This window comes from Bombus affinis, chromosome 12, assembly GCF_024516045.1.
Source record: "Bombus affinis isolate iyBomAffi1 chromosome 12, iyBomAffi1.2, whole genome shotgun sequence".
Classification (NCBI taxonomy): domain Eukaryota; kingdom Metazoa; phylum Arthropoda; class Insecta; order Hymenoptera; family Apidae; genus Bombus; species Bombus affinis.
Window position 1 is genome coordinate 8,809,941 of NC_066355.1, and position 23,961 is coordinate 8,833,901.

The following is a 23,961-nucleotide window of genomic DNA, read 5'->3' on the forward strand; positions in this document are numbered from 1 at the left end:
TACTCCTTTGACGTATTACCGTCTCTTATGTTTAAGACGATTTTCATTTTGAAGGAAAAACCTATAACATAGACGAACTTACGAAACTTACCGTGACATAAAATACGGAATTACGGAGTTCAGTTGCCCTGATCGCGTAACAAAGGTTACAGTTTCTTCCTACTTTTTTCATTAACCGTCTCCGACGTAATTTCCTTTGCGTCGCATCCGAACAACGTAGTCTCTTCTTTTTTTATCCGAGAAATGTAATTTTTTAACGAACGATAAGTCGCATTCCCGTTGATCGATCGATTTCCTCGACGACGCGATCACTTTATTTATAACTTGAACCGGAGGAAAGTTACGAAGTAGTTACAGCAGTCCGTGCCAATATCCTCGGGACTCTTGGAAATGAAATTTTGTCCGGCACACAAATACACATTTGTCTTCGTCAAATGGGAAGTTTTGCCTGGCAGGGTGCTTAGGTCGGTGATATCGAATACAAACGACCGAGCTATACATTTTCGTAAGACCGATCAGTTATATCCACTAACGGATTGAGCCTCGATCGGGGGATTGCGATAAATTTTCGCATGTTAATAGCGCACGGCTGGCGCACGCGTGACGATTACCTTTGAATATTTCAACCATTCATTTGCCAACCGAATGGCTGACCCGAATAGAGCGGGCAACTCGAGGTCGAGATCGTTTTCGGACCGATTTTCAAACGCGATCGACCGGCGAATAATTGCAGCATGCTTTTAAACAAACGACATTTTCCCAATAGCAAGAACCGGCCACGGAGATATATGTCAGAATTCATTTGTTGTTCTACTACTCGCAACCGTTTCACTGTACTCTTGAAGCACAAATGGCGGCATAATAGAACAAAATGGAACAATAGTAACGCCAATAATAATAATGGCTTTACGCGCTGAGTGTCGCTCGCATTGTGGCCGTACAGTACGTGAAACTGTTCCTCAGGAATTCCGCAGGCTGTCTCTAGAGGATAATAACGAGCTCTATCCTGCTTCCCTCTCTTATTCTTCTTATCTTCTCTCCTGGCTTTCTCTGTCTCCTTCCGTTTTCCACGCTCTCTTGCGTTCTATGAATTCATCTGCTTCCTGCGACGTTTTTCATAAATTAGTCGAATCAATTATGATTTCTGCGCTCGTTCCAACGGCGCCGGATGCCCGTAGGAAATTAATTTGTTCGTTGTTAAAAAAGGTCGAAAAGTAGCCGAGATCGATTCTTTACAATGCACTGGTCAAGAATCATCGTTGCATGTTAAACGTTCAAAGTTCAATCTACTTGCGAGCAAAATCGCAGCGTAGCCGGAAACTACAACGGCGAGAAACCTTTAGCGATTAGCAACAACTACAAGATTGTATTATATACCTGACACTAATTTCTGTTCAGCCGTGCAAGGCGTGGCACAAACAGAGGCTGGCCAAGGAATTATCGAACATTTGCTTGGAAGTAAGTTGGTGTCAGTGGCCGGACAAGGAAACAGGATCGAAAGGGTGGTTTTGGTGTGCGGCGAGCTGCATTCCAGCTCTTGAGAGGAGTACTCCTTGACCTGCACTTTCTCTCTATTATCATTCGCCACCCCAAAGTGTAGCGGAACGTTTACGTTTCTCAAATGGATGTATCTCCGCTCGTCTCCAACGAGGATCGTTTCGAAGACAGATTTCTCGACGTAGACGGAGAATCCAAAGAAGCGGCGAGACTCGTGAGTGGTAGAAAAACGAGAGCTTTTGATGGTAGAGAAGCATCTGTCGGATCGTCACCCGGTGGTACAGTCAGCAGTTCGACTTAACTGGAGCAAGCGGCAGCGAAGCACCCCTTGACCCCTCCTAACCACTCTCTCGCTATACGATGATTTTCAAAGTGGTCGTCGCGTGTTCAACGTTCTCTCGCCCGTTTCTATCCTGTTCTCGGCCGAGCGACCGTTTCGACGGTGTACGTCGCGAGAACGAGCTCGGCACGTGAAAACGGCCATCATCCAAGAGACACTTTCGCTCTTCGTTTACATATTTGGTGGAGTAGAGGGAGTCGAAAAAATTTCAAAATGCCTCGATTGATATTTTTCACGGCGACTGCGCGTGCTTCGCGGCGTCGAGGAAAAAAGGAAGCAGAAGCGAGAAAAAAAGTTCAAAGTCTTGTTTTAATAGTCGTGGCATAAAAAGAACGCGATAAACTGCGGAAATTTACGGGTCAGGCTGATTTATTTTCAAGGTGTTTAATGGTGTCAGCGCACGGGAAAAATTTAGTCTCGGCAGAAATCTCGGCAGTCTCGTTCGCCGGTTACTGCGCGCCTGAGATGCTCCACGACGATGTACACCGGAAAGGAATTCTGTAATTAACCGGCTCGAGTAATTAATGAACAACTTTGCTGTCTGGGGAGGGGAACGTCTTAAACTGCTTCGGAGATTGACGGCTTCCGAGAAATATTACGGAATTAGAAATAAAGTAGAGTAATAGATCAACAGAGGACAGTTGCCTCGTTCTCTTCCCAGTATCGTTAATATTCCCGGTACTAATTTAATTAATACGTTTTATTTCCTCTCGAGATCTTCTCTTGGTATTCGTATTTCGCGTGGCTGTCTTGCTTTTGATGCGTTTAATATCAATATTTGGTGCTCTATTTGGGTAAACGTCGACGATTTTCCCGTACTTCTGCAACAGTCAAACATCCAGACTCGAAATATGTATTATACGTTCCGTAGAATCGTGGCGTGCATTCCTAAAGTCATCGCCGAGATATTGCATTGCAGTGCACCGCATGCACTTTGCGGGCTGCCTGTACATCGACAGACTTGGTCGGCATGTCTGGCAAGCCGTACACGTGTTAACAGCTTGTGTCAAACGCTCTGTTTCACGACGCGGCGTTCGCTTTGAAGCTCGAGTTGTCGTTGTTCGTCGCGCGAACGTTTCTTGGATAGGGACACTGAGCTAATTATTTACTTATTATGCTCGCACGTAAATTAATTCAATCGCTTTGATTCCACGTATAAAACCGTGCGCCTTTGCTTTCGCGAAACGTCTTAAGAGATCCTTAACTTCGCTGGAAGGAGGAAGACCGCGTTACTGGGTTTTTAAAGAAGTTACGATTCAATGGGAGGCCATCAACCAGCTGAATGGGCCTCTAACAGCTTCTAGAATTCTATTAGCGCCACCATCTCTAAGATAGCGGTGAAAACAGTCTCTCCAGAGACGTTTCTCCTTATCTCGATACTTGCTTTTCCTTGCACGTTGTAAATGTTTTTCCCTTTTTGTCTCTTCGTTCGTTGCATCGAAGACAGGCCGGCTATTCTTTAACCGCTGTAGGCGTTATGAAACTAGAGAGAAGCAGGCACCGCCTTCGATTCCATGTCCGTACAACAATCGACGATGAGCGATATCGAACGCGACTATTGTAACGAGCGACTACCACGGCTACGCTTTTCAAAAGGTCTTCGTCGAAATTGAGTGGGCTAACGAACCTTGGCGAATTTCCCAACAGAGAGATTCCACCGGTGCACGAAGCACGTGCAACTCGTCATTTTCAGAATCGGAACCGGAAAGTCTATTCCCCTCCTCCAATCGAATCGCAAGTTACCACGGAAACGTTCGTCAAGCACAAAGTGCGCTGTCTTTCATTCCATTAGGCGACGAGGTCTTCTTAAAGGTGTACCATGCTTGGGAATGTTAGTAGGAATTTCTCTTCGAATTCCTAAGTGTTCCTCCTAGACGTTTCTATGAGATCGAGATGACAATGCGAGGGTTATTTTAAACCACGAACCTTGAACTATTTTACGGCTTTTAATTAATTTACGAAGCGAAATTTCTAAGATTACAGCGTACTTGTTACATGATCCGATGTATAACGCGAAATTCGTCGAAATTAATTTCTGCTCCCTTGTACACGATAATTCATCATTTATATCTATCGCCAAAGAGAATTGTAAAATTCCATTCGTAATAGTATAGTCCGTATAATATTCGTTGACTTGTAAAATCTCATTAATAATATTAGATTAAATTGCGTAGAATGTTCCTGATCAGATATTCCCTATCTTTGGCTCTGTTACAGGGAATCCAAGTAATTAGGCTTGATTTCCTTCTGACAACCATAATTCGATATACCACTTGATCTTATTAAATTCTCGTAATTAGTCTTCGTCTGCAACAAAATTTGTTTAGCGTGGATGGCCTGATTGCCTGAGATACGTTCGCGGATCAGCCGCGACGTTCGACAAGCTTTCTCCCCGGATTTTCGTTAATCAACTTATCGAAAGAGCTTGGCGATATCGACGTGCACCGTCATTCTGCATAATATAGGTTAATTAATTACATAATACAGTAGGGTACTTGTGTAACAAAATTAAGAAACCACTAAAAAGTGGAGTCGATCGATTTGCTTTTCGAGAATCTCAGTTTACTATTGCACAACGTAAAAATAAGGTGTGCACGAAGAACCGGCATTCTCTAGCGTATCCAAGCCTATCCTTGCTGGTCTTTCAAAGTCGAACGAGCTATCGAAGAATCTTATCGAGCAGAAAGTTAGGCCAGCGTGGATTCGCCAAAAGGGTCGACCTTGCATCCCTTCTACGCTCGATGTTCGTTAGACCATGTTTAATTGTACAACGACCAGACCGTGGAATGTCCGACGATACGCGATTTAATTAAATTACGCACCGATTCTGGGGATTCGACCCACCTACCCTTAGCTGGGTCTGGCGATCGTAAAGACAACTGGCAACGTGTGTCTCGACCTCGGAATATGCTTTCCAAGAATTTACGGTTGACAAATTTTGAAAAACCATTCGAACGGAACTTCGTTGTGATCTTATCGGTGTATTTCATGATCGATATTCTCTGGAATTGTGCGCGTTTCGACTTGCCACTGGCAACTTCCTAGACGTCCTCGCATCTGCGCCTGTGCGTTTCACACGTTCAGCGCCTTGAAACATAGAATCGGCTAGGGAAATGGAGGCAGTACGTTCGCACAGGTTGTAGAAAAGCCTGGGAATCTCATTTTCTCGCGAAAGACGCTATTCGATACGTCTGCTCTCTGCCCCGTCTCTCTTCCGCTCTCTATCTTTTTTGTCCTTCTATCTTTTTATCCTATAAAACGTTTATCGTCATTCCATGGGAAAACATTACGGCATTGTTGCGTCGCTTATACGGAATTCGATAGCGATCTAACTTGTTGGAGCGGAACGCGAATTTTCGAGACTCGTTTACGTAGCCAGTTGGAATGTTGGCTCGATCCAACACATCGCAAGTTCTATTACCAGTCAGGAGAACGATCTTCGGGTTTTTTTCGGTTATCTCTGGAACGACTTTTGGTTCTCATGGTAGAGAGAAACTGAATCAAAAGTAACGGTTACTTTGGGGAAGGTTCTATTACCAGTAAGGAACACAAACAGCAATTTTCGATCATTTCGTTTCTTTTTTTAAACGATATTTGGTTTTCACGGAAGAAAGAGATTGAATTGATAAAGATATTTCGATGAAAGTTCTATCATAAGGGAGGAACAGAGAGTAGAAGTTTCGATGTTTTCATTTATCTCAGACGATTTTGTGCTTTTCACGAAAGAAAAAGACAAGGTCGAAAGTAATGCTTCTTTCAAATTCTATGGTACGCGAAACGAGGGACCGGTCAACCCTCGACGATCGTTCAACAAATTTCTCAGGCGTCCTTCCCTATGATAGTCCTGGTATCTCGAATACATAAATTTTCAGTTCGGTAAGCAGTTCGTTTGCCCTTTGACCAACCGCTTCCATGAATCACCATGTCGGCAGGATCCTGCGCCACGGGCGATGCAATGTTGCGAAACATTCTGCCGGAATATTACTCCGGAGAATTTTCCAGTGTCGTAAACGCGATTGTATCATTGATAACAGGCACGTCGGCGAACAGATATACGATCGACTTGGTTCACTAGAAATAAACAAAAACTTTGTGAGAGAGATTCGCGAGTTTGACGTTTTCATGAAAACTGTGTGTTAAATATTAAGAAGTTGAAAATTTGCCCACCGGGAGCATCGGGCTTTTATGATACTACACTCTCGTTCGGAGATCTCAAGATACGTATGGAAATTTAAGTAAATTTGAATAGCCATATTTTAGAAAATTATCAGAACCTTCCAAAGTTACCGTATTATCTCATTCAAGTTGAAAAATTATTGTACAGTGATAAATATAGTCGAACCAATTTTTGCTAGAAATTTTGTCACGAAGGATTGTATATTGTATATATACATAGCATATAGATTATATGTATATTAAGTTCCTACACGTTGAGATTAAATTGAAATGCAGGATCGATTATTAGCAGACGGTGCCAAAGTTTCATTATTATTAGATAAAGGAGCACCACGGACATTCGCAAATTACGTGGCTGTAAATTGCCTTCATTTTCGGGTGCATTTTCAGGAGAGCGCGTCCTTATGCAGGCTTCAGAGTTTCCGCATCATTTACTTGGACAGAATAGGGGTTAGTTCAACCACAAGATAGAAGCTCGGTCTAGATGATGCGCCCTTTGTTCACCGGTGACTTTCTCGATCCGCTGGGATTCGAATTCTAGTTCGTCGTCGACTTTCTTTTGGGTTAATATCGGTCGAAGCGAATTATTCAGTCGGTAGAAACGATCGTTACATCGCCTTTTCAGATTTTCATGTTTCGAATAAAGTGCATTCGAAGTTTCATACTCCTCGAATCAAACGTCATGAATGTGCTTCTTGGAAAAGAGCCACGTTACAGAAAGATACGTGTTATCGGTAGAAAAAATTAATTCATTATTTTTCCAACAAAATCGCCAAAAGTTTGTATTTTTCGTTTAACAGGCTATTTATTTTAACGTATTGAATAGCGTAGTACATAGAACATTATCAAGTAGGTTACAGAATTGATTAACTATGCTATAGCACAGAATCTGTATAGAATGCCAAATAGCCTAACGAAATTCATTATTCTGCTTTGCTTTTGATCGGTTGATCGGTTTCTATACGCGCGAGCTTTTTACAAATGCATACGATTAAATAAGCATGCTTTGGCAGAAATTTATCGACTAGAGCCAGCTTTTATCTCGACCGTACAAGCGTGATTTTCATTGTACAAGGAGAGCGCATTGAGTCCGTTAAGTTAGTAATTAGGGCTATTAAACTGGCAAAGGTCGCGTAATTTAATTGATCATTCGTTATTTGCCGCGTAGCTTGTGTAGTAACACGATGCGCGATTGATCAAAAACTTGTCGGCTGATTAAACGTACCAACAATTTGATCGATCGTCAAGACGATAATTATAAAATCATCGAATTTTCAGCTCTTCTGTTGCCGAAAATTATCATTATCATGTCATGCTATAACTCACAGATAAAATTCGCTTTACACCAAAGATTTTTTTCAATGATAGATTCACCGATCGGTGTCAGACAAGGAAATAGTTAATCGAGGCGAGTGCCGTTCTCCGTCCACTAACGAGCGTCGGCTGAAACTCGAGATGCAAAAGGAACTCCGGCAAAAGTTAATTATAAAGCGTGTTCCTGCCTCGGAGCAGTATCGAAGATCAAAGTCCAAAATGTTTCGCCATCTTCCCAGCGGGTAAGCTCGCGAAATTTATTCCACGCAATGGTCGATAGACTCGGAGTAAATTAACTAGCTCTGTGTAATGAACTAATAACGAGTCGACGACTTCTGGTGCCCTTAGAAATTCGTATTTACTTACCTAGACTCTTAGGCCAAGCCGATCGGTATTTCTGTGCGGGCTGTTAAAACAGACAGTCACGAAAGTCGCTGCCATGGCGTCGATTAAACGAACCTAATGGAATTAATGTCGAGAAAGTTTCTTATTAACGCCGCAGATGCCGAAACTGCGTTTAGCTGGCGTGACTGTTAGTATCATGGGAGACCAAACGGGCGAGTTCGATTATGCAAATCGGCATCGCGATCTTGGGGAAGCCGCATTACATAAGAATCACTAAACCGCTATAACAGCCAGATGTTCGTCGAACCGAGAGAACGAATCTCGAAGGCGTCTTGCCCGCCTGTTCGACCCTTCGTCCACTTACGAGCAACCACATCGCGAATCATCTTCTTCCCACACGGTAACCGAGTTAAGCTGATTTTCTCGGGAAGATGCACGACTCACCGAGTCTGACAGGCATTCCGGGAACACCGGCGGTGAATGTAAATTTTCATTAAAATCTCGGCTCACGGGCACCTACGTTTCTGCGGTTCCGCGATTTCACCGTTGATTGCGACAGCTAGGCAACGTTCCCGTTGATTACGCGACTGCTGCTTGTCGGAAATTTTTGTTTCCTTTGCACCGCGACAAAGAGAATATTTCGTTTTTCCTTCCATAAATTTGCACGTTGAATGTTCTTCACCCTCTAACGCTTCTCGATGAACCAGTACGCTAGAGACTTTCCACGAACGTACTCTAGCTGAACGTAATTTGACTCGGTCATAGTTTGTACAAGGAGCTGCTACCTGGAAAATAATTTCCAGGCCGAAGACGTCACGTTCATCGGATATTCTTGGAAGTTTCTGCGCGTCGAGGTAAATGAGGGATGACGATAAAAGAGGTCGCGAAAATACACAGGGCGTCGCATAATCGCTGTTACTCACCTGTTATCGTTGAATCGGCGAACGTTTATACCCAGAAGTGTGATATATTAGCCGGTGTTTCGGATATATTGGTCGGTGTTTCGGGCATTCATCGAAAAGATGAGAAAGAAAGCTACGCGCGTATGACGGTAACTTTGCTGGAATGTCGACGGAATCGCTTTTCAATTCGATTAATAATCTCGTCTGTGTTGCTTGTTACGTTACGTTGTTAAGATTGAACTCGAGTTCGTTATACGATGTCAACCGAACTGGCGGGCGATTGTATCCTGCGACGACGCCTTCGAGCTCGCAGGAGTGTCCTCGAGGCAACCGCACTGCAGTTGCAATTTCAATGCGCCGTGCCAATTAATGCGAAGTCGTGTTCGAACTACCGATGGCTCGTGTTAACGATGCTTCGCCACGGACATAGAGTGCCAATTATCGATATTAAATATCCAATGAAATTGTGCGTCGAGGGTTTTCCTTTCGTTCTCCGACTTTTATTAGTCGAAGAAAGTCCAATTTCTGCCAATTTTCCGTAGCAACTGCGCTTTTTTTCACGGTTCCGGCAACGGTAGGTGATTTTAGTGAAAATTTGGTGAAAATTGCGCGAAATGTTCACGAAATGAGAACGGTGGGAAAACGAAGGTTTGTTGAAAATTGGAAAACAGAGGGTCACCGAAGTTGGTTACGGTGACCGAAATTCAAGCTTGGCCGAGAACGCGCGTGCATACGTTCATTACGAACTTACGCTTATGAATAATTACTGCATGCCCGGAAAACTGTTAGCGGAACAATGCAGCGCTAACTATCGACCAAGTTTAATTATCGGGTATGCTCGCGTTGCGAAAAGCTATTGTGATTATAGGACGATATATTTCAAAATCGTCTATCCCTAGCTGCTTTGAATTCCGAATTGATCTATTACTGATCAGCGTCTATATCAGCGTGTATTCCTCGCGCGATTCATCCTGACACGATTCATCGCGATTACTCTCGTTTAAAATATTTCGTAGATGCGTACGTAGAGAACTTATAAGACGAGTCGAAAGCGGAAAAGAAGCCTAGGGGGAGCTGAAAGATACGGTCACGAGGACAAAGACAGATTTGAGAGGGTGAATGGAAGTGGGCCGAGATGAAGAGTGCCGGAAGCTTCAGAATTTATCGACGGGGTTCAGAAGCGGGCGTGGGAGTGGAATATGACAGTCGTGTGTTTCATATGTATTACAGAATTTCATTCATGGAATTTATTCGATACGAAGAGTACATGGGCAAAAACATAAGTTATCCTTTTCGCCCTTAACAGGAAAGGAATTTAATAATTTGGAACATTGAATCGACCCCATTTAAACGAAATTCACGTTCTACTTGATCTTGGGATTAAGCATTTTTTTTTCAAACTTGCTCGATCTATTATTTCATTTTAAAAGTCTCGTAATTTTAAACCTAGGAGTTTATTTCCTGTTTCGACTACACGGGCTTATCGTACAGCGCCCATGCGATTTTCATAGTTATCGTTACATAATTCAACGACTGTCGCAAAGAAAAAAGCATGGTAATGGCGTTGGTAATGACGCAGAGCAGCTAGAAACGGTGCCTCGATGGTACTTTATGGACGATAAAAGGAGGATGGAGGCGACACAGAAACACTAGAGATGATGAACCGACGTGAAATGACCTTGAAAAAGATTTCTCTCGAGCATGGCGCATTTAACGACGGTAATGACCGAGCAAGTCGCCGCGACGGAGGCGCGTAAACCGTAAACCGTAAGTCGAGACGGTCTCGGGAATCGCGCGACGGATTGTACGGTTCCTTCGAAACGCGCCCTTTAACGCCCCCTTCCCCTAACTGCTACGAGAGTAATCTTACAACGGTCGATGAATCCCCCCGCAGGAAATGAAATTACACGGGCAATCCACTACAAGGACTTCCTTTTTTCTGTTTCAGAAGCCGGTTCTCTCGGGAGGAAAGCAGAGCGAGAATGAGCGACACTCGGTTGGCTGCTAACAAATACCAACAAAATCGTCTTCTACACCGGTGAAATTGAACCGTGGAACAATCGTCTGCTGACTTCACGAAGAGAGAAACATAGAGGGCAACATACACAAGGAGCAAATAAGTTTCTCATTCCGGTTGTCAGGATTTCTTCCTTTGGTCGGCTTTAATCCACTCGCGAAAGCCAGTCAGGGGTGAGAAATCACCGACAGGTCGGCTAAAAATTACAAAGGTTTCCTTCGTTCTCGTACAATAACTATTTACGATCGTTGTCCTGATAGATCCGAACGAACAGGGACATTCCATACGTTATCGGTGGACCGTAGAAATTGGTAGATCGTATCGTAGAAGCTCGTTAATTCAAGTTGTTTGTACGTGTACCGAGGTGTGAACGATCGTTGGTTAATTGGTTGGTAGAACGTCGGTGAATCCAATTAGCTGGTAGTCTTGAAGGAGTTCAGGCTGAATGACATTGGTCGAGCTATAATTGTGTTCGGATCGCGTATTTCGGTTTCGCCTATCAACCGGTGGAAGAGATGCAAAGCACGGAAGTCCGGATTCGCGTGGCAAGAAACTCGATTTCAGGTCCGTCGACTCGGTCTCAGTTCGTTTGCATCCCTGAACTCGAAGAGGTTGTCGTGCGGCGAACCGATCTAATCAGCGTAGCTTAAATCTAAATTGAATAGTAATTGCAAATTGGATGCTGGATCGCGTCCATCGGACGACAGACCGTCTCGACCGATCGATCGAACCGATGACCTCCTGTTAGCACCGTTCGGTAAGCCTTGGAATAATAACGGCGTTGCGGTTATACTCGACTCGTAAATTTTCGAGAGAAGCGATATGCGAGCATAGGGTTGGACATTCACGGTAGAACAATGACGAGTGAACTGAACGCGACGGAGGTTGAGACCTCGACGGGCACGATGAATCTCGTATCAACGATGTCCTCGTCGCCACCTAGCGTGGTCGCAGCCGCGATTAGCGCTAGCACAGCAATTCCGACTAATCCGTCCACGACAGTAACGGGTGGAGCTGCGGTCACCAGTACCGCTAAACCCGACCATCACATCTACAACGCGACCGGCTACCTCATGGAACACGACGAGCTCGATCACAGTAAGTAATAAGAGCCTGTGAATACGGTTAATGCGCGTTATACCGGTCAAAGCCGAACCTAATGGGACTGCATTACGCCGCTCTCGGCCGGAAACGCCACTTACCAATCGCCTCGACTATTTCTCCTTGCGCCGTTAACCTTGTCCGCCTTTGCCTCTCTCTCTCTCTCCCTCTTTCTCTCTCTTACCCCTTTTCCTTGCTCGTCCTTTCCGCTTGGCGAACGATGGAATTCGCTTTGATGTCCCTTCCATGATAAAAATCGTATTTCGAGTTGCAGCTGTTAGATCGCGAAAAGCCACGTGTTAACAGGATTCGCGAAGTTCGATCAGCCTTCGTTTGGCGCAACCAGGTGCGCTTTGGAAACGATCTGGACGTTTGTTAGCGGTGTACCACAGTTTCCAATGAATTAGACATGTTCCACGTTAAATGTCGCCGAGAGTGTTCAACTGTTCCGACAATTATTTCATTTGAAACGCGCCGAGAGACAGGCCAGGTAGTTGCGAGTCGTTCAGTCATCGCGTTGGGAGGTCTTTCGACCAAGCACACTCGAATCCTGTTTCATCGGGTATCAAGGGGATTTTGAGAATTGGTCTAAATGTTGCCCGTTCGTTCTAGGTCCTCTCGACTGCTCGCTAGACTATCCACAGATCTCCGGGTTTTCCCGTGTTCCTTTTGCCTCGCGGTGCGCAAAATAGTTTCCGGCGAAGCTTAATCCTGCTAGCTCTTTGGATTTATCGCCACGCCGCTCACCAACTTGTTTTTTCACGAAAAATTGCTGCGAATTGCTGGCGAGAATTTCCACTTGCAAAGTCGAAGGCTCGAGTTGTTGAAAGTACGTCGATTTTTTTGAGGTCCTGTTATAAAACTTGAAGATTCCGAACGGAACTCTTTTCATCGACTAATCGATCTCGAAGCCAAGCTAACGCGTCGATTCGTTGTCGACGGCGAATGAGATTCGATACAACCTTTGATAATCCCTTAATCGATGATTCGCTTTGAGGATTAACGCGACTTCGTCCGATCGCGTTTCGGTTTAGTAGCAATAACGGCAGGAACGTGGACTTTTTGCGAGAGGGGGTTCGATCAAAGGATAACCTGTTATCAGGGACAGGCTGTGTGGCACGCATCCTCCGTTTTGCCAGAGCAAATCTTGCCATCTTCGTCCTTGTCCGACCGGCCGACTGCGACACTCGCTGAATACTAATCATAACGCTGCGGTCTACCAAAGTCGGATCGATACCATCCGCGCGCTAGAACCATGATATACGACGAAATTCAGTCTCCGATTGAAGCTTTTTGTCGTTAGATATTCATGCTTCCCGCGAGCTACTCATGCCATCAGGATTTTTTGTAATATTTATGAAAGGTACCTGCTATGCATGAACGGAGGGAGGTGGCGATCGAACGTTGGATTTCTTCAATAAGTTCCGTGCTGGATCTGAAACAATGTACCAAGTATTTTTAACTCGACAGCTCTTCGGATGTTTAAGTTGTAAATTTACCTTGCTTTGGATCTTGGAATACGTTTTATCACAAATCGTAGGACGATTCGCGTAAACGAGTCCTTTTCGGGGAACTGTTCTGTAAAATGAGAGAGTTTTTAATTACTTGCGGCTTCTGTAGCCGATGATTCGATTACCTTTGATTTTATCAGCATATTCTCCAAGATTTGTTGAATTTCTGCCTGCGCTTTAAGCGCATACGGTTTATCCAACTTCCTGAGACAACGTGTCACAGTCATCGAGAAAGTTTCCAACTGATCCGAGCCAGTGTCGCAAGTATCGTCACTCGATGCTGTGCTATGTAATCCGCAGATTGTAAATTCGTGACACTTTACCTATTTCAATAACGAGTTTTCTGTATTTGTGTAGAACTTTGAGAGTGTACGCAATTAAACCTTCCTTTTTATGAGTAACCCAAGACGATAAGATAATTAGTTTAATTTTCATTACACTGGCAATCAATTCAGATCTCTGCGCATTAAATTGTAAGTAGAAGGATTAATTTCTTATTTCTATAGAAATATTGGATTGCAGGCAGGTGTTTATTCATTAAATATAAAACAAGATAAACAGAATAATATTTAATAATAAATAGAAATAAAAAAAAAATGATAATTTTCAGCATTCTCCCTCTCTGTCTCCCTCTATCTCTCTCTTTGAATTCTTGCTGTTCTTTAAATTTTTCAGCGATTCACTCGAGACTCTTTCGCTTCTTAGTCAAATTGCATTTTTAAAGATACCGTTACACTGTAGACGTTTATACAAATTTATATTTTTATGAGATAGGAAAAAAGAAACAGAATTAAAAAATTGTTTCCTTCACCGTTTAAATATTAAATGTTAAAATCCGCCTCTCGGAGTACGTCTTCTAAAAATTCCATTTATATCTAAAATATTTATATATAAATATCCATGATACATCCTCGATACCTTTCATAATATTTGGCGAATTAAACAAACGTTTGTTCGCGTACATTTTTTCTCGATTGTATTTACCTCAAAATATGAACTTGCATAAACTTCCACAACTTGTTTCTTATCTAAATAAATTCACACTTTGTATTATCGATCAACCTCTCGCGTGTCCCCTAATTCGTTCTCAGTCATATCTCCACGATGTTCCAAGTTCTCGCGGCAGGAAGTGCATCTACTGGTCGTTGTGCAGACTGCACGGGAAGGAAATCTGTCCAGTCGTTTCTTAGTATAGGAAATTCGGCTGCAGGAGCGAGGGAAAGTTCGAGGGTGAGTCTTGACCTCTGGCAAGGAGACGGCAGGGGAACTAATCGAATTCAGAGTAGGGATAGTTCGTTGTGTGCTAGACGGTAAGAAATGTTCAATACGAGTGTTTCTACTCGATATCAGGCATCGAAAGCAACTGCAGTTCTCATTCTTGGCAAAAGTTTCGTCTACGTTCTGTGGAAATCCGACGACGAATCGTTTCATCGGGGGAAAATAATAGCGCAAATATTGCACGGAATAGGAAAACTATCTCTAAATATTTATAACCGTCGACTTATATCCTGCACTTGTGCACGAGGCTCCGCGACAAGAATCCTCGTATACAGCCATTTCAGAGGTCGTATTTTACTTTAAAAAATTCTCTTATTCTCCGCGCCCGTCGACATTTTTCTACGAGAGTCTTTTAAACGATATTACCCGAGACTTTTGTTAAATTCCTATATGTACACCCCTGTTCGTCGGTATTACGAAACTCTTACGCGAAAGATTACTAGTTAATTATCAAAATGTTTAAAAATTAGTACTTTAAAATAAAACTGAGTACAATGGAGTACACAGATTACAAGACATTAATATTCGTCGTGCACAACGCTTCAATACAACTTAATTTATTCGTCTGAACGTAATCCATCTCGGCTTATCGGAACTTTCCGTTAGAACCAGCGGATGCATCAGCTCCATCTATCGACCGGGCCATTGTAATCGGAGGATTAAAAACGTTACACGGCATACGTCTCGATGCGGAGCCCCGTAACAAGAAACTACATCAAAGTTATTGGTAAAACCGTCGAGCCACCGTTCATGCTAATGGGGTAACGAGTTCATCGATACGAACATGCAACTCGACTGCCTCGTCGTAATCCAGGTACGGGTAGAGAAATTGATGCAAATTGTAGAACCAAGGTAGCGAGATCTCGTAACAACGGCCGTACGACTTGGCTTCCAGCAACCTTTTTAGTTCGTTCACGTAGAGGCGACGCATCTCGCGAATCTTCAAGACTATCTCGACGAAAGTCACCCCCGGCAACTCCATGGCTCGATGAATGCGACTATAAGCACGATGTCTGTACTCGCTGTCCAAATAACCCCGCGTGTCTTTCTTCCACAGACACGGCGACTTTCTGTAAAGCGACGCCAACTTTCGGAAATAGCAGTTCATCCATTTCTCGTGTTCGACGATCCTCCGTGATGATCTTCTCGCCGAACACTCGCTCATTGTATGTAGCAGTTTCGATGCTGTCCGGTTATCATAACTTTTAGGGTCAATGGAAGCGAGATGGACGATAGGCTTATCTCTCTGAGATGCATCGTTGACGTTGCAGTTTGGGTTAGGTTGGTGAATAGATTAGGAATTAAGGTTGTAACCTTAAAGTTTATTTTACTTTGATGAATTTTAATGGAAAAGCTAATCAGTTAGAACGGCGGGCAAACTTACTCATCGATTAGATTACATAGACGTCATCTTGCAGCTCTCTCGAGACATTCTCCGTCGTAATTAGGGGAATATACGCGCTACGCGCACTGTTAGGAAAGTCGTACATCCGTCCATTTCTCCCGTTTCGTAGAGTTCGTATATTTTAATTGGCGAAGTCGTAGTGGCCATGACCGAAATGTACCATATGAATACCCGGCGTATCAGTTAAATCGAATTACTTAATTTTTACGACCGATTAAAACACCATGATTTCACGTACTATCCTAACGAATATACTTTTTCCAGGTATACTGGCTGGCTTTTCAGATATACAGACAGTTTTTCTAGCGTGTATTTCGACGTTGCTGCCGTTGATCGTCGCGCTGGGAATCGCCTTTGGCGTCAGGTAAGAGAAACATGGTTGTCTCGCAACGTATGCTTAGGAAAGTGCCGCAAACTTTCGTCCCGTTCCTTTAACCATACTTTCCTATCTTATCGTCGGAGATTTTATATCGCGCAAACAGCTGTACTCGTGTACTCTTGAAAGGAGAGAAAGGTGAGAATTTTCGATACGTTACAGTGTTGCATTTTATTCATCGCTGGAATAGTTTTAAAAGCACCGAAGATTATCTTAATTGAGTACGCTCTGTCACGAGGACAGGTGAAACACGCTCTCTATATTTAAATATTCTTTCGTACGTTCCAATTTTGAAAAGGCGCACACCTGCGCAACAATACGCTTTGTGCCGTTTCTTCATCTCTAAATTCGCAACGCAGTCGGCTCGTAGCATCGCGTGCACGCGAAATCGCGTTAAGGGACAGAGGCGAGATCAGCATCTAACCGCACAAAGAGCAGCACAGAAAAACCGTTAAGTCAGCGAATAAGTTAACGGTACAGCGTCAGTCGCGTTATAACTGCGAACAAGACGACTCTGCTCGTGGCTATGCCGCGAAAGCGAAAGCCTCGACGTTGATTAATGGGGCAATTAAAGACAAAGCCGATGTGCGCGTCACACGCGACTCGATCACTGTCGAACCATTGCTACTATCACACCACCTCCGTAGGAAATTCACAGGTTGATCGATTGTCGCCTTGGCTGCCACCAGTAATCTCTAATCCCTTACGATGTATCGACGTCTAAGCCCACGCGATTCTTGCACCCCATTTACAATGCGTCGGCGATAACGTTCGGGCAAAGTCAACGAAGGCTATCGTTTCCATCGAGGTAAAGTACCTTTTTAAAGTACCTTACGTAAAAGATTGTATTGTCAACGTGGACTTTCAGCGTTTTAGCCGATAATATTTTACTCCGCTCTCGGTGGAATCGTCGTGTAGAATGTACGCGAATAGAATAGCGCGAGTTTCACCGGATCTCTTGATCCCGAAAAATTAACTCCGGCCTACGTCGTGACTCTGTTAACGCCATCCTTGCGATAAAAACCGATTTCACGGATCTGTCTGGGTGCGGGAACTCGCAAATTTTTGTCGTAGCCAAGGGAGGAAACAATAATCCTGCGTTATTGCTGAAATTACGACCACGAGCAGAGGATTATGCCCGGTCTATTCAGTAGAACGAGAACAATTTATTCGACAGTTGTTCAACTGCTCGTAGATGTATTCAAATTATTTTCGAAGCTCGTGCAACCAGGTCTTGTTTCAATGGAAATTGTATTATACTGTAACGGCACGATTCCGAGATTTCCTGTCGAAATAATTGCCATAACGTTCTATGCAAATAAACCAGAGGGACTAAAACGTACGAATGCGGTTCAAACGCGGGAAAATGATTACTAATTAAAATCACTGTTTGTCACTGATTCATCGAAAGTCGACAAACTGTTCGAAAGCGCTGTTTCATTGCTGAGTATTGCAACTTTTCCGTTGCACCGCGTAATCCATACGTTATTCGCGAAGATACGTCCTTTGCTATTCGAAAATTCTCTGATCGTTTCGTTTCCTTTTTTTAACCGAACCTTTGGCAAATATTAGGTCAATTAATTTTTGCGTGATTTTGATTTATTCTTTTAAATTTATTTCAATTTAATACGGTCGAAACAATGCCCTTTTAAAAATATTTGACCGCAACCCTTTGCACTCGAAGCTTTTTTTAGTATATTGTTTTTTGGATTTACACTTTGATTTTGGTCGATGTTTTACCGGGAATTCAATTATTGACTGTCGATTGTATTTTTTTTTTTAGTTTATTCTCTATTTTATGAAAAAATGTGCTCTGTTTTATCTGAAATAAAATGGCAACATTGAGCTCGAGAAATTCCATTAAATACATTGAATTACAGGAATCAATTTCCTCTTCAATACATATCAATTTGAATTATTGTCTGGTTGAGCAAAAGTAAGGTCTCTGACGCTTTATATACATAAAATTGTTTTTATAAATTTATGAAATGACTAAATGATTTGGAATTTCCTGAAATGAAGGTATTACAATCTCTTATCGTAGCAATAATATCTTTTAAAGTAATTCATGCTCGTACATTAATAAATTGTTTTGCATGGAATAGGAGATATTTTTAATTCTTCACTTTAATGATAATTTTTCCGAATTTAGATTCATATTATAAGAAATTCAGACGAATATTATTCCTGAAGATTCATTATTCAGTAATTAAGATTGAGACTTTCGTCATGAATTTTAAAATACGCGTTATTTATAAAATATTATTTCTTTGACATGGTTTAAAATTTAATGCGTGATATCAACCTGACAGATTTAAACTTCGAACAAAAGACATTTCATATAGTAACGAGCGTGTAAATAGAAACGCTCGTATATAAATTGAATTAACTCTATTATGGAAAGTTCTACATATTTTTGTTCTTTTTCTGCAACATAAAATGTCAAACGTACGTTTCTTGCACTTTGAAGCGCCATAAACACGAAATGGCTTCCAAATTTTTATTCCAAGTACTAATTACTAGACTGTAGGTTTTTATACTTTATAATTTTACGAGCAAAATTGAAGAAACAAAATAAAGTAGCAATTTCTTTTCACCAAGTAATTATCTCGACGAGTGGTACACTTCCTAGTTTTCCTACGTTTTTCATATTATATGTATTCTGCGCTCTTTTAAACGCATAAACATCCACAGTCTAATAATCGCAAACTAAAAATTAAATTTAGTACGAGAACCGTATGCACTAACCAAATGGCAATGTTCTCCAGAGAATGGAAAGATCTCTGTCAGTTTGCAAAGCGTGTGAAAGTTGGATTGGTAGTCACATTCAACGTTTTGCCTCTTAATGAAGGAAACACGAATAAGCATAGTTGAGCCTGACGAATAGGGAACGAGTATTCTGAGAGAAGGACGAGGTTTTGTTCTGTTTCACAGGCACGTGTGGAGGAAATATCGAAACAGACGAGACAGCTCAAGTGGATTGCCCTGGTATAGGAGTGTGTACTCTCGAGACAATACCGCCGAATCCTTGCATCATCGACCCCACTCGGGAAGCACGACCATTCAGTCTGCCACGAGGATTCTGTCTGCCCAGGACGTGAGTATATTACGTCCCGCTATCTAGATGCATGCGTTTACCGGTCGCTTCGCGTTCACCAGCTTCATTCCGTGCAATTTTCAAGGGATCGTCAGGGTTTAGGTCAGTGAACACACCTGGCTCGGCCGAGAAGTGTCCCTGACGCGTTCGGAAATCGATCCTCCGTCGATAATTTGGTAGCGCACGATGCTAATTTTGACAGCGCTCGGTGAATAAATAAAACGTGTTCGGCCCGCTAGAAAACCAAGCCACGTTCTCGAGCGTGGAAAACGGAATTCTCACGCTCCAGTTGCTGCTGATCTCGGTCCAACCTGTCTCCTGACTTTGGGCTCATTTTTCTTCACGAGCTTCAACAATAAAACCAAGCTACAATAGCTCGATGCAGGCAAATTTAAAAGATAATGCGATGTACGTGATTTTTAACGCTTTAAGAATACGACGAGATGACGGACAATTCAGATATAACATTGATTAAGAGTTTTCATATGATATCGGACTTTAAAATTGTTCTTTCGTCATATAAATATATTATATTGTTCATATTAACTTATTGTCTTATATTAACGATATATTATATTAATTTCATTACGTGTGATAGAATTTAAAATATGACACTCGTATCCTAATCGTGCGATATTTTACAGCTTGCTCCAGTCTCTACATTGTTGCGTTATATTTTTCCTTATCGATCGTCAGTTGACGCGAATCAATCCGTCAAACCTTAACAAAAACACGACGAAACTGACGAGTTCACGCGACGGTTTAACAAATACTTCAGCTTGAAAATAACGATGGGGATGTCGGCTCGTAGCGAGCGAATGGGAGGAAAAAATATAATGGACTTTCCCTTGAATTGGTTGCCCGGCGAGTGGACGTGACACGTACAACAACACAGCGTACATTGCTTTCCCATTATGCGGCATCAACGGCATTCAGAGGAATATCTTTATCTTTTTTTTTTTTGGTTCGTATCGGAAACATTTTTGTCGACGAATTTTTGTCGACGCGAAATCTCATTTTTCGCTCCGGTTACTCCATTAATCAGCAAACGAAAACGTTCGAAGAAATGTTCGCGTGGCAAGTTCGAATCCCTTTCGGTGTCTGCCTATTATATTCCAGATAAACGCACGCGAAGTTGGACGAGGATGAAGCGTTACGATTATGCTCAAAGTTTGCACGGCCACGTAATTATCTCCGATTTAGCTTGCGGCCTGGTATCTCTAAGAAAACACTCGCGCCCGGAGAAAGCATTCGGTCCTTTTGGCCAAAGTAAATCCCTCTTAAAAACGAAATCTCGGTGTTTTAAAAGCCGATTTCTTCCCGTTTACGCGGATCGTGATATTTTAAATGGCCCTCGATAAATCCCGCCGCGAATTCGTTCGCGTATCTCCTTGTTTGGCGAACATTTTCCGCTTGAATTTGGAAAGTCGGTTTCAACTTGGCCGGCTTTCAAATCCAATCGAAAGTTAGCGCCCAACTCTGCCCGCTCGTTGCAGCCACTTTGCTCGTTCGGTTTTCATTGCTCAGGCGTCGATCAGATCGTTGGCCCTCGTACAGTGGCGCATCGAAGCATTCGAACACTCGTAGAAACCTTCTATTCGCGTATTACGTGTTTTATCAAACGTTTTGAAATTTCATTAACGTTATAATTAGAGACGGCTATTTGTCACGGTTGCGTTAATTAAATTTGAAATCGATCCGGAAATGTACACAGAAGTTACAGGATATGTATTGCGAATATACACTTCATAAAGACTTACGAATGGTTAAACGTACAATTAGTGATACAAATGATCTCATTAAAATATTAAAATATTGATCGATATAATTAGCTGCTAAAATAACGTTGTAATTTTTGTGAAGTATACGTATGTTTCCAATAAATATCTTAACTTCTATGTACTTCTTCGGCTTTGTGTGGAAATGTTTCGCGCGACATGTATAGCGTATTCGGAACAAGTATTCCACGAGCGTTCGAATATTTTCGTGAACCCGTGTACGATCAATTAACGTCGAGATCGCGATAAGAAATGCGCGCAAACTTCGTCCGGTTGGTGCGTTCTCAAATGCGAGGAGAGGACACCTAATATTTATCGATCTGCGTCAAAGTTCATGGATCGTGAAGTTGAACGTGAACGAATCGACAAGGAGATACATCGATTGGAAATTTGAAAGCAACGCGGCGTTAAGAGCGCATTGGTGACGAGCATAGTCCAGAAAAGTGGAAAGCGGAGGAGACAAACGCGCCACCATTTATCGACTGCAGCTGACACAAGCTTCGTTCGTTCGAAATACAACGAGTTCCTATCGGACATCGATCGAATATGCAAAAACGGCGCACGATCAGAACCGAAATCTACGGAGGGCTCTACGCTACGTCGCGTCGCTTCGTGTCGCGTCGTTGCGGTTTGCATTCGGTTTTTAACGGTGAACATGATGCTTCGTTGCTGTAGCCGCTCTGCGGCCATTGCAAACATACGCTGGTCCCTACATCGACTTTAAGTCGGAACAATGTGGGTCAAATGACTCGCAGGCACAGGCCTCGCGCGTCGTTGAACACCCGGCTCGTTTCAACTTTACGATCAACCGTCCCGCCCTTTACGATGACTTTTCATGTCTGCGACGCCTCCGCTTATCTTCTTCCGCAGTTTCAAACATTTATATCACCGAATGATCCGTTTATGGATTCTTTCTACCAGACGACTCGCGACTTCGAAAAACTCTGTTAAACGGTCCATTCGCAATTAGGATCTTCGGTTAGGATCAACGAGGTTGAAAAATCATTATGAACCATTGTTGAGAACACAGGATCGTATCTTTTAGAGAGGAACAATTTTAAGATTCGGTGTATCGTCGATCGATTTTATATTTTCAATTTCTGCCTTGTCATTTGATTTTGATATTAAATATACGTACATCGTTGCGAGTATGGCGCGCCGAGTGTAAAATATTGGGTTTATAGGTTGTAGATTTTTCAAACCGCGAGTATCAATTACGAAACATAGCTGGCGGGTAATTAGAACGATTATGTGTACTTTGTAGGGATGAAATGGAGGCCACCGATGGCATTTTTCAAGGTTCACAACGATGCTTGAAACGCAACCCCTTTACCGGATGGAGTTCCGCAGTTTGTGAAATGAAATCTCGACTCCGTCACACACTTCGGAATCCTGCTTTCATGAAATTATTGGCCTGCAAAGTTTAAAGGGAATTTTTATTTACCAGGGAGCTTCGCAACTAAAAGGATGGATTTGAAAAAGCGTTTGATATATGGACTAGTTTCAGCGGTGACGTTTAACCTTATACGTAAACGTTTCTTACAGAGAAATGTTTCAGAAGTTGTTTTGCGTGAAATTTCATTGCCCCAGTTCTCGAAGGAAATGTCGTTAGAAAGGTGGAAATCAATGAGTGCGGTTTTGGCTTTATTCTGTCTTAAAATCGAGAAATAATATACGGAGAAACAAAATATGGAGAATAGTGCTGACTGAAATAGTTTGTTCGATGGACCGTCACGAAAAAGCGTTCGTCTACGATACGTAGTGCTATCCATTAATTTTATCGACCGTTCGGTGACACGGTGCACCGCTCCCGACCAATGTAAGCGATCACACACGTATATAAAGCAGGATCGTTCAAGTCGGGCTGAAAATACCGAGAGCGGTCGTTCTGGTAGCAGTCAGCGGCAGTGACCTGATTTTAATTTCACGCGTGCTCGATAACAGTCACCGTGCTTAGATGAGTTGCGCGAGAGAACCACCTTTCCTGTCGGTGTGTGTTTCGCTTACCTCGAGCTCGCTTCTCTCCTGCTCGGCGTCGTTTAATCGCGCGCCGCTCGCCAACCGGAACGTAAAGCGACACTTCGTTTTTTGCAACTTTGTGCTCGATCTAGTTCAAAGATTTTTCCTTTTTCTGGCCCATCGAGATTACCAACGGAAGACACGCGAGAACACATGGTCGGTTCGTTGTTATTGTATAACGATCGCGTAGAAATAGGAACAAAGTTTCTGAAACTTTTCGGTCGACTTACTCTCTTTGACAAGTCCATTGGGACTGTGTCTAGCATCTTGTCTTGCGGTGCAATTTCTACGGACAGAGATGCTCTAGATGAAAGAGAGCTAACGTTTAAAGAACGTATGCAGGCGTTAGAAAAAGGGACTCGAGAATCTAACGAGAGGCAGGATTGCTTGGTTCTTCGTGCGAATCGCTGTACGGGACGTAAATGGACGTACGACATTACGTAGTCGGGGTCAAGGAAAATGTGGCGCTCCAGCTGAAATGGGAAATTGCCCGCTCAACGCTCGCTTTTTTCGCAACGTCGGTATTCTTCCCCTCGCTTTACGTGCACACCAGATCGGACAACGAAAACGACGCCGCGGGCAACTAAAGGAAAAAGAGGAGGGCTTCTTGACTAAAAGGTGTCTAGTTAAAACGACGACGGTTAGTTTTTGAGAAAATAAAATTACTTCGTTCTTGGGTATGCGAAATGCTTCACCAAAAAAGGATATGAATATTTTAATGATCGCTCGTAGCATTGCCTTATTAAACATGTACGCTCGAAGAATGAGCTATTTCCAAAAGATGTTGTATCTTTAGATTCGACAA

General features: G+C 42.8%; 2 protein-coding genes across 6 annotated transcripts in view; one reads left to right on the plus strand and one right to left on the minus strand.

Annotated features, from left to right (window-relative positions):
• Window positions 1-5,396: 5,396 nt before the first annotated feature.
• On the minus strand, window positions 5,397-16,164 carry LOC126922720 (uncharacterized). Of its 5 annotated transcripts, none has more exons than XR_007712905.1 (7): window positions 15,266-16,164; window positions 14,266-14,604; window positions 13,329-13,526; window positions 13,192-13,265; window positions 13,060-13,127; window positions 11,794-12,939; window positions 5,397-5,908 (listed from the first exon to the last, which is right to left on the minus strand). XR_007712905.1 is itself a non-coding variant. In XM_050735578.1 (7 exons), the coding sequence occupies exons 2-7, from the start codon at window positions 15,644-15,646 to the stop codon at window positions 12,890-12,892; spliced, it is 1,110 nt and encodes a 369-aa protein (XP_050591535.1). In that variant the 5' UTR covers window positions 15,647-15,795; window positions 15,866-16,164; the 3' UTR covers window positions 9,807-12,889. The 5 variants fall into 5 exon arrangements, 2 of the variants coding, with proteins under 2 accessions (XP_050591535.1, XP_050591536.1); XR_007712904.1 differs by lacking the exon at window positions 5,397-5,908 and adding an exon at window positions 9,807-11,704; XM_050735578.1 differs by lacking the exon at window positions 5,397-5,908 and having other exon boundaries at window positions 9,807-12,939; window positions 15,266-15,795; window positions 15,866-16,164.
• Window positions 11,449-23,961, plus strand: part of LOC126922705 (uncharacterized) — a 56,464-nt gene continuing 43,951 nt past the window's right edge. The window contains exons 1-3 of the mRNA XM_050735545.1: window positions 11,449-11,689; window positions 16,151-16,250; window positions 19,197-19,359. Of these exons, the coding sequence (XP_050591502.1) occupies window positions 11,449-11,689; window positions 16,151-16,250; window positions 19,197-19,359 (504 nt within the window). The remainder of the gene's footprint in view (window positions 11,690-16,150; window positions 16,251-19,196; window positions 19,360-23,961) is intronic.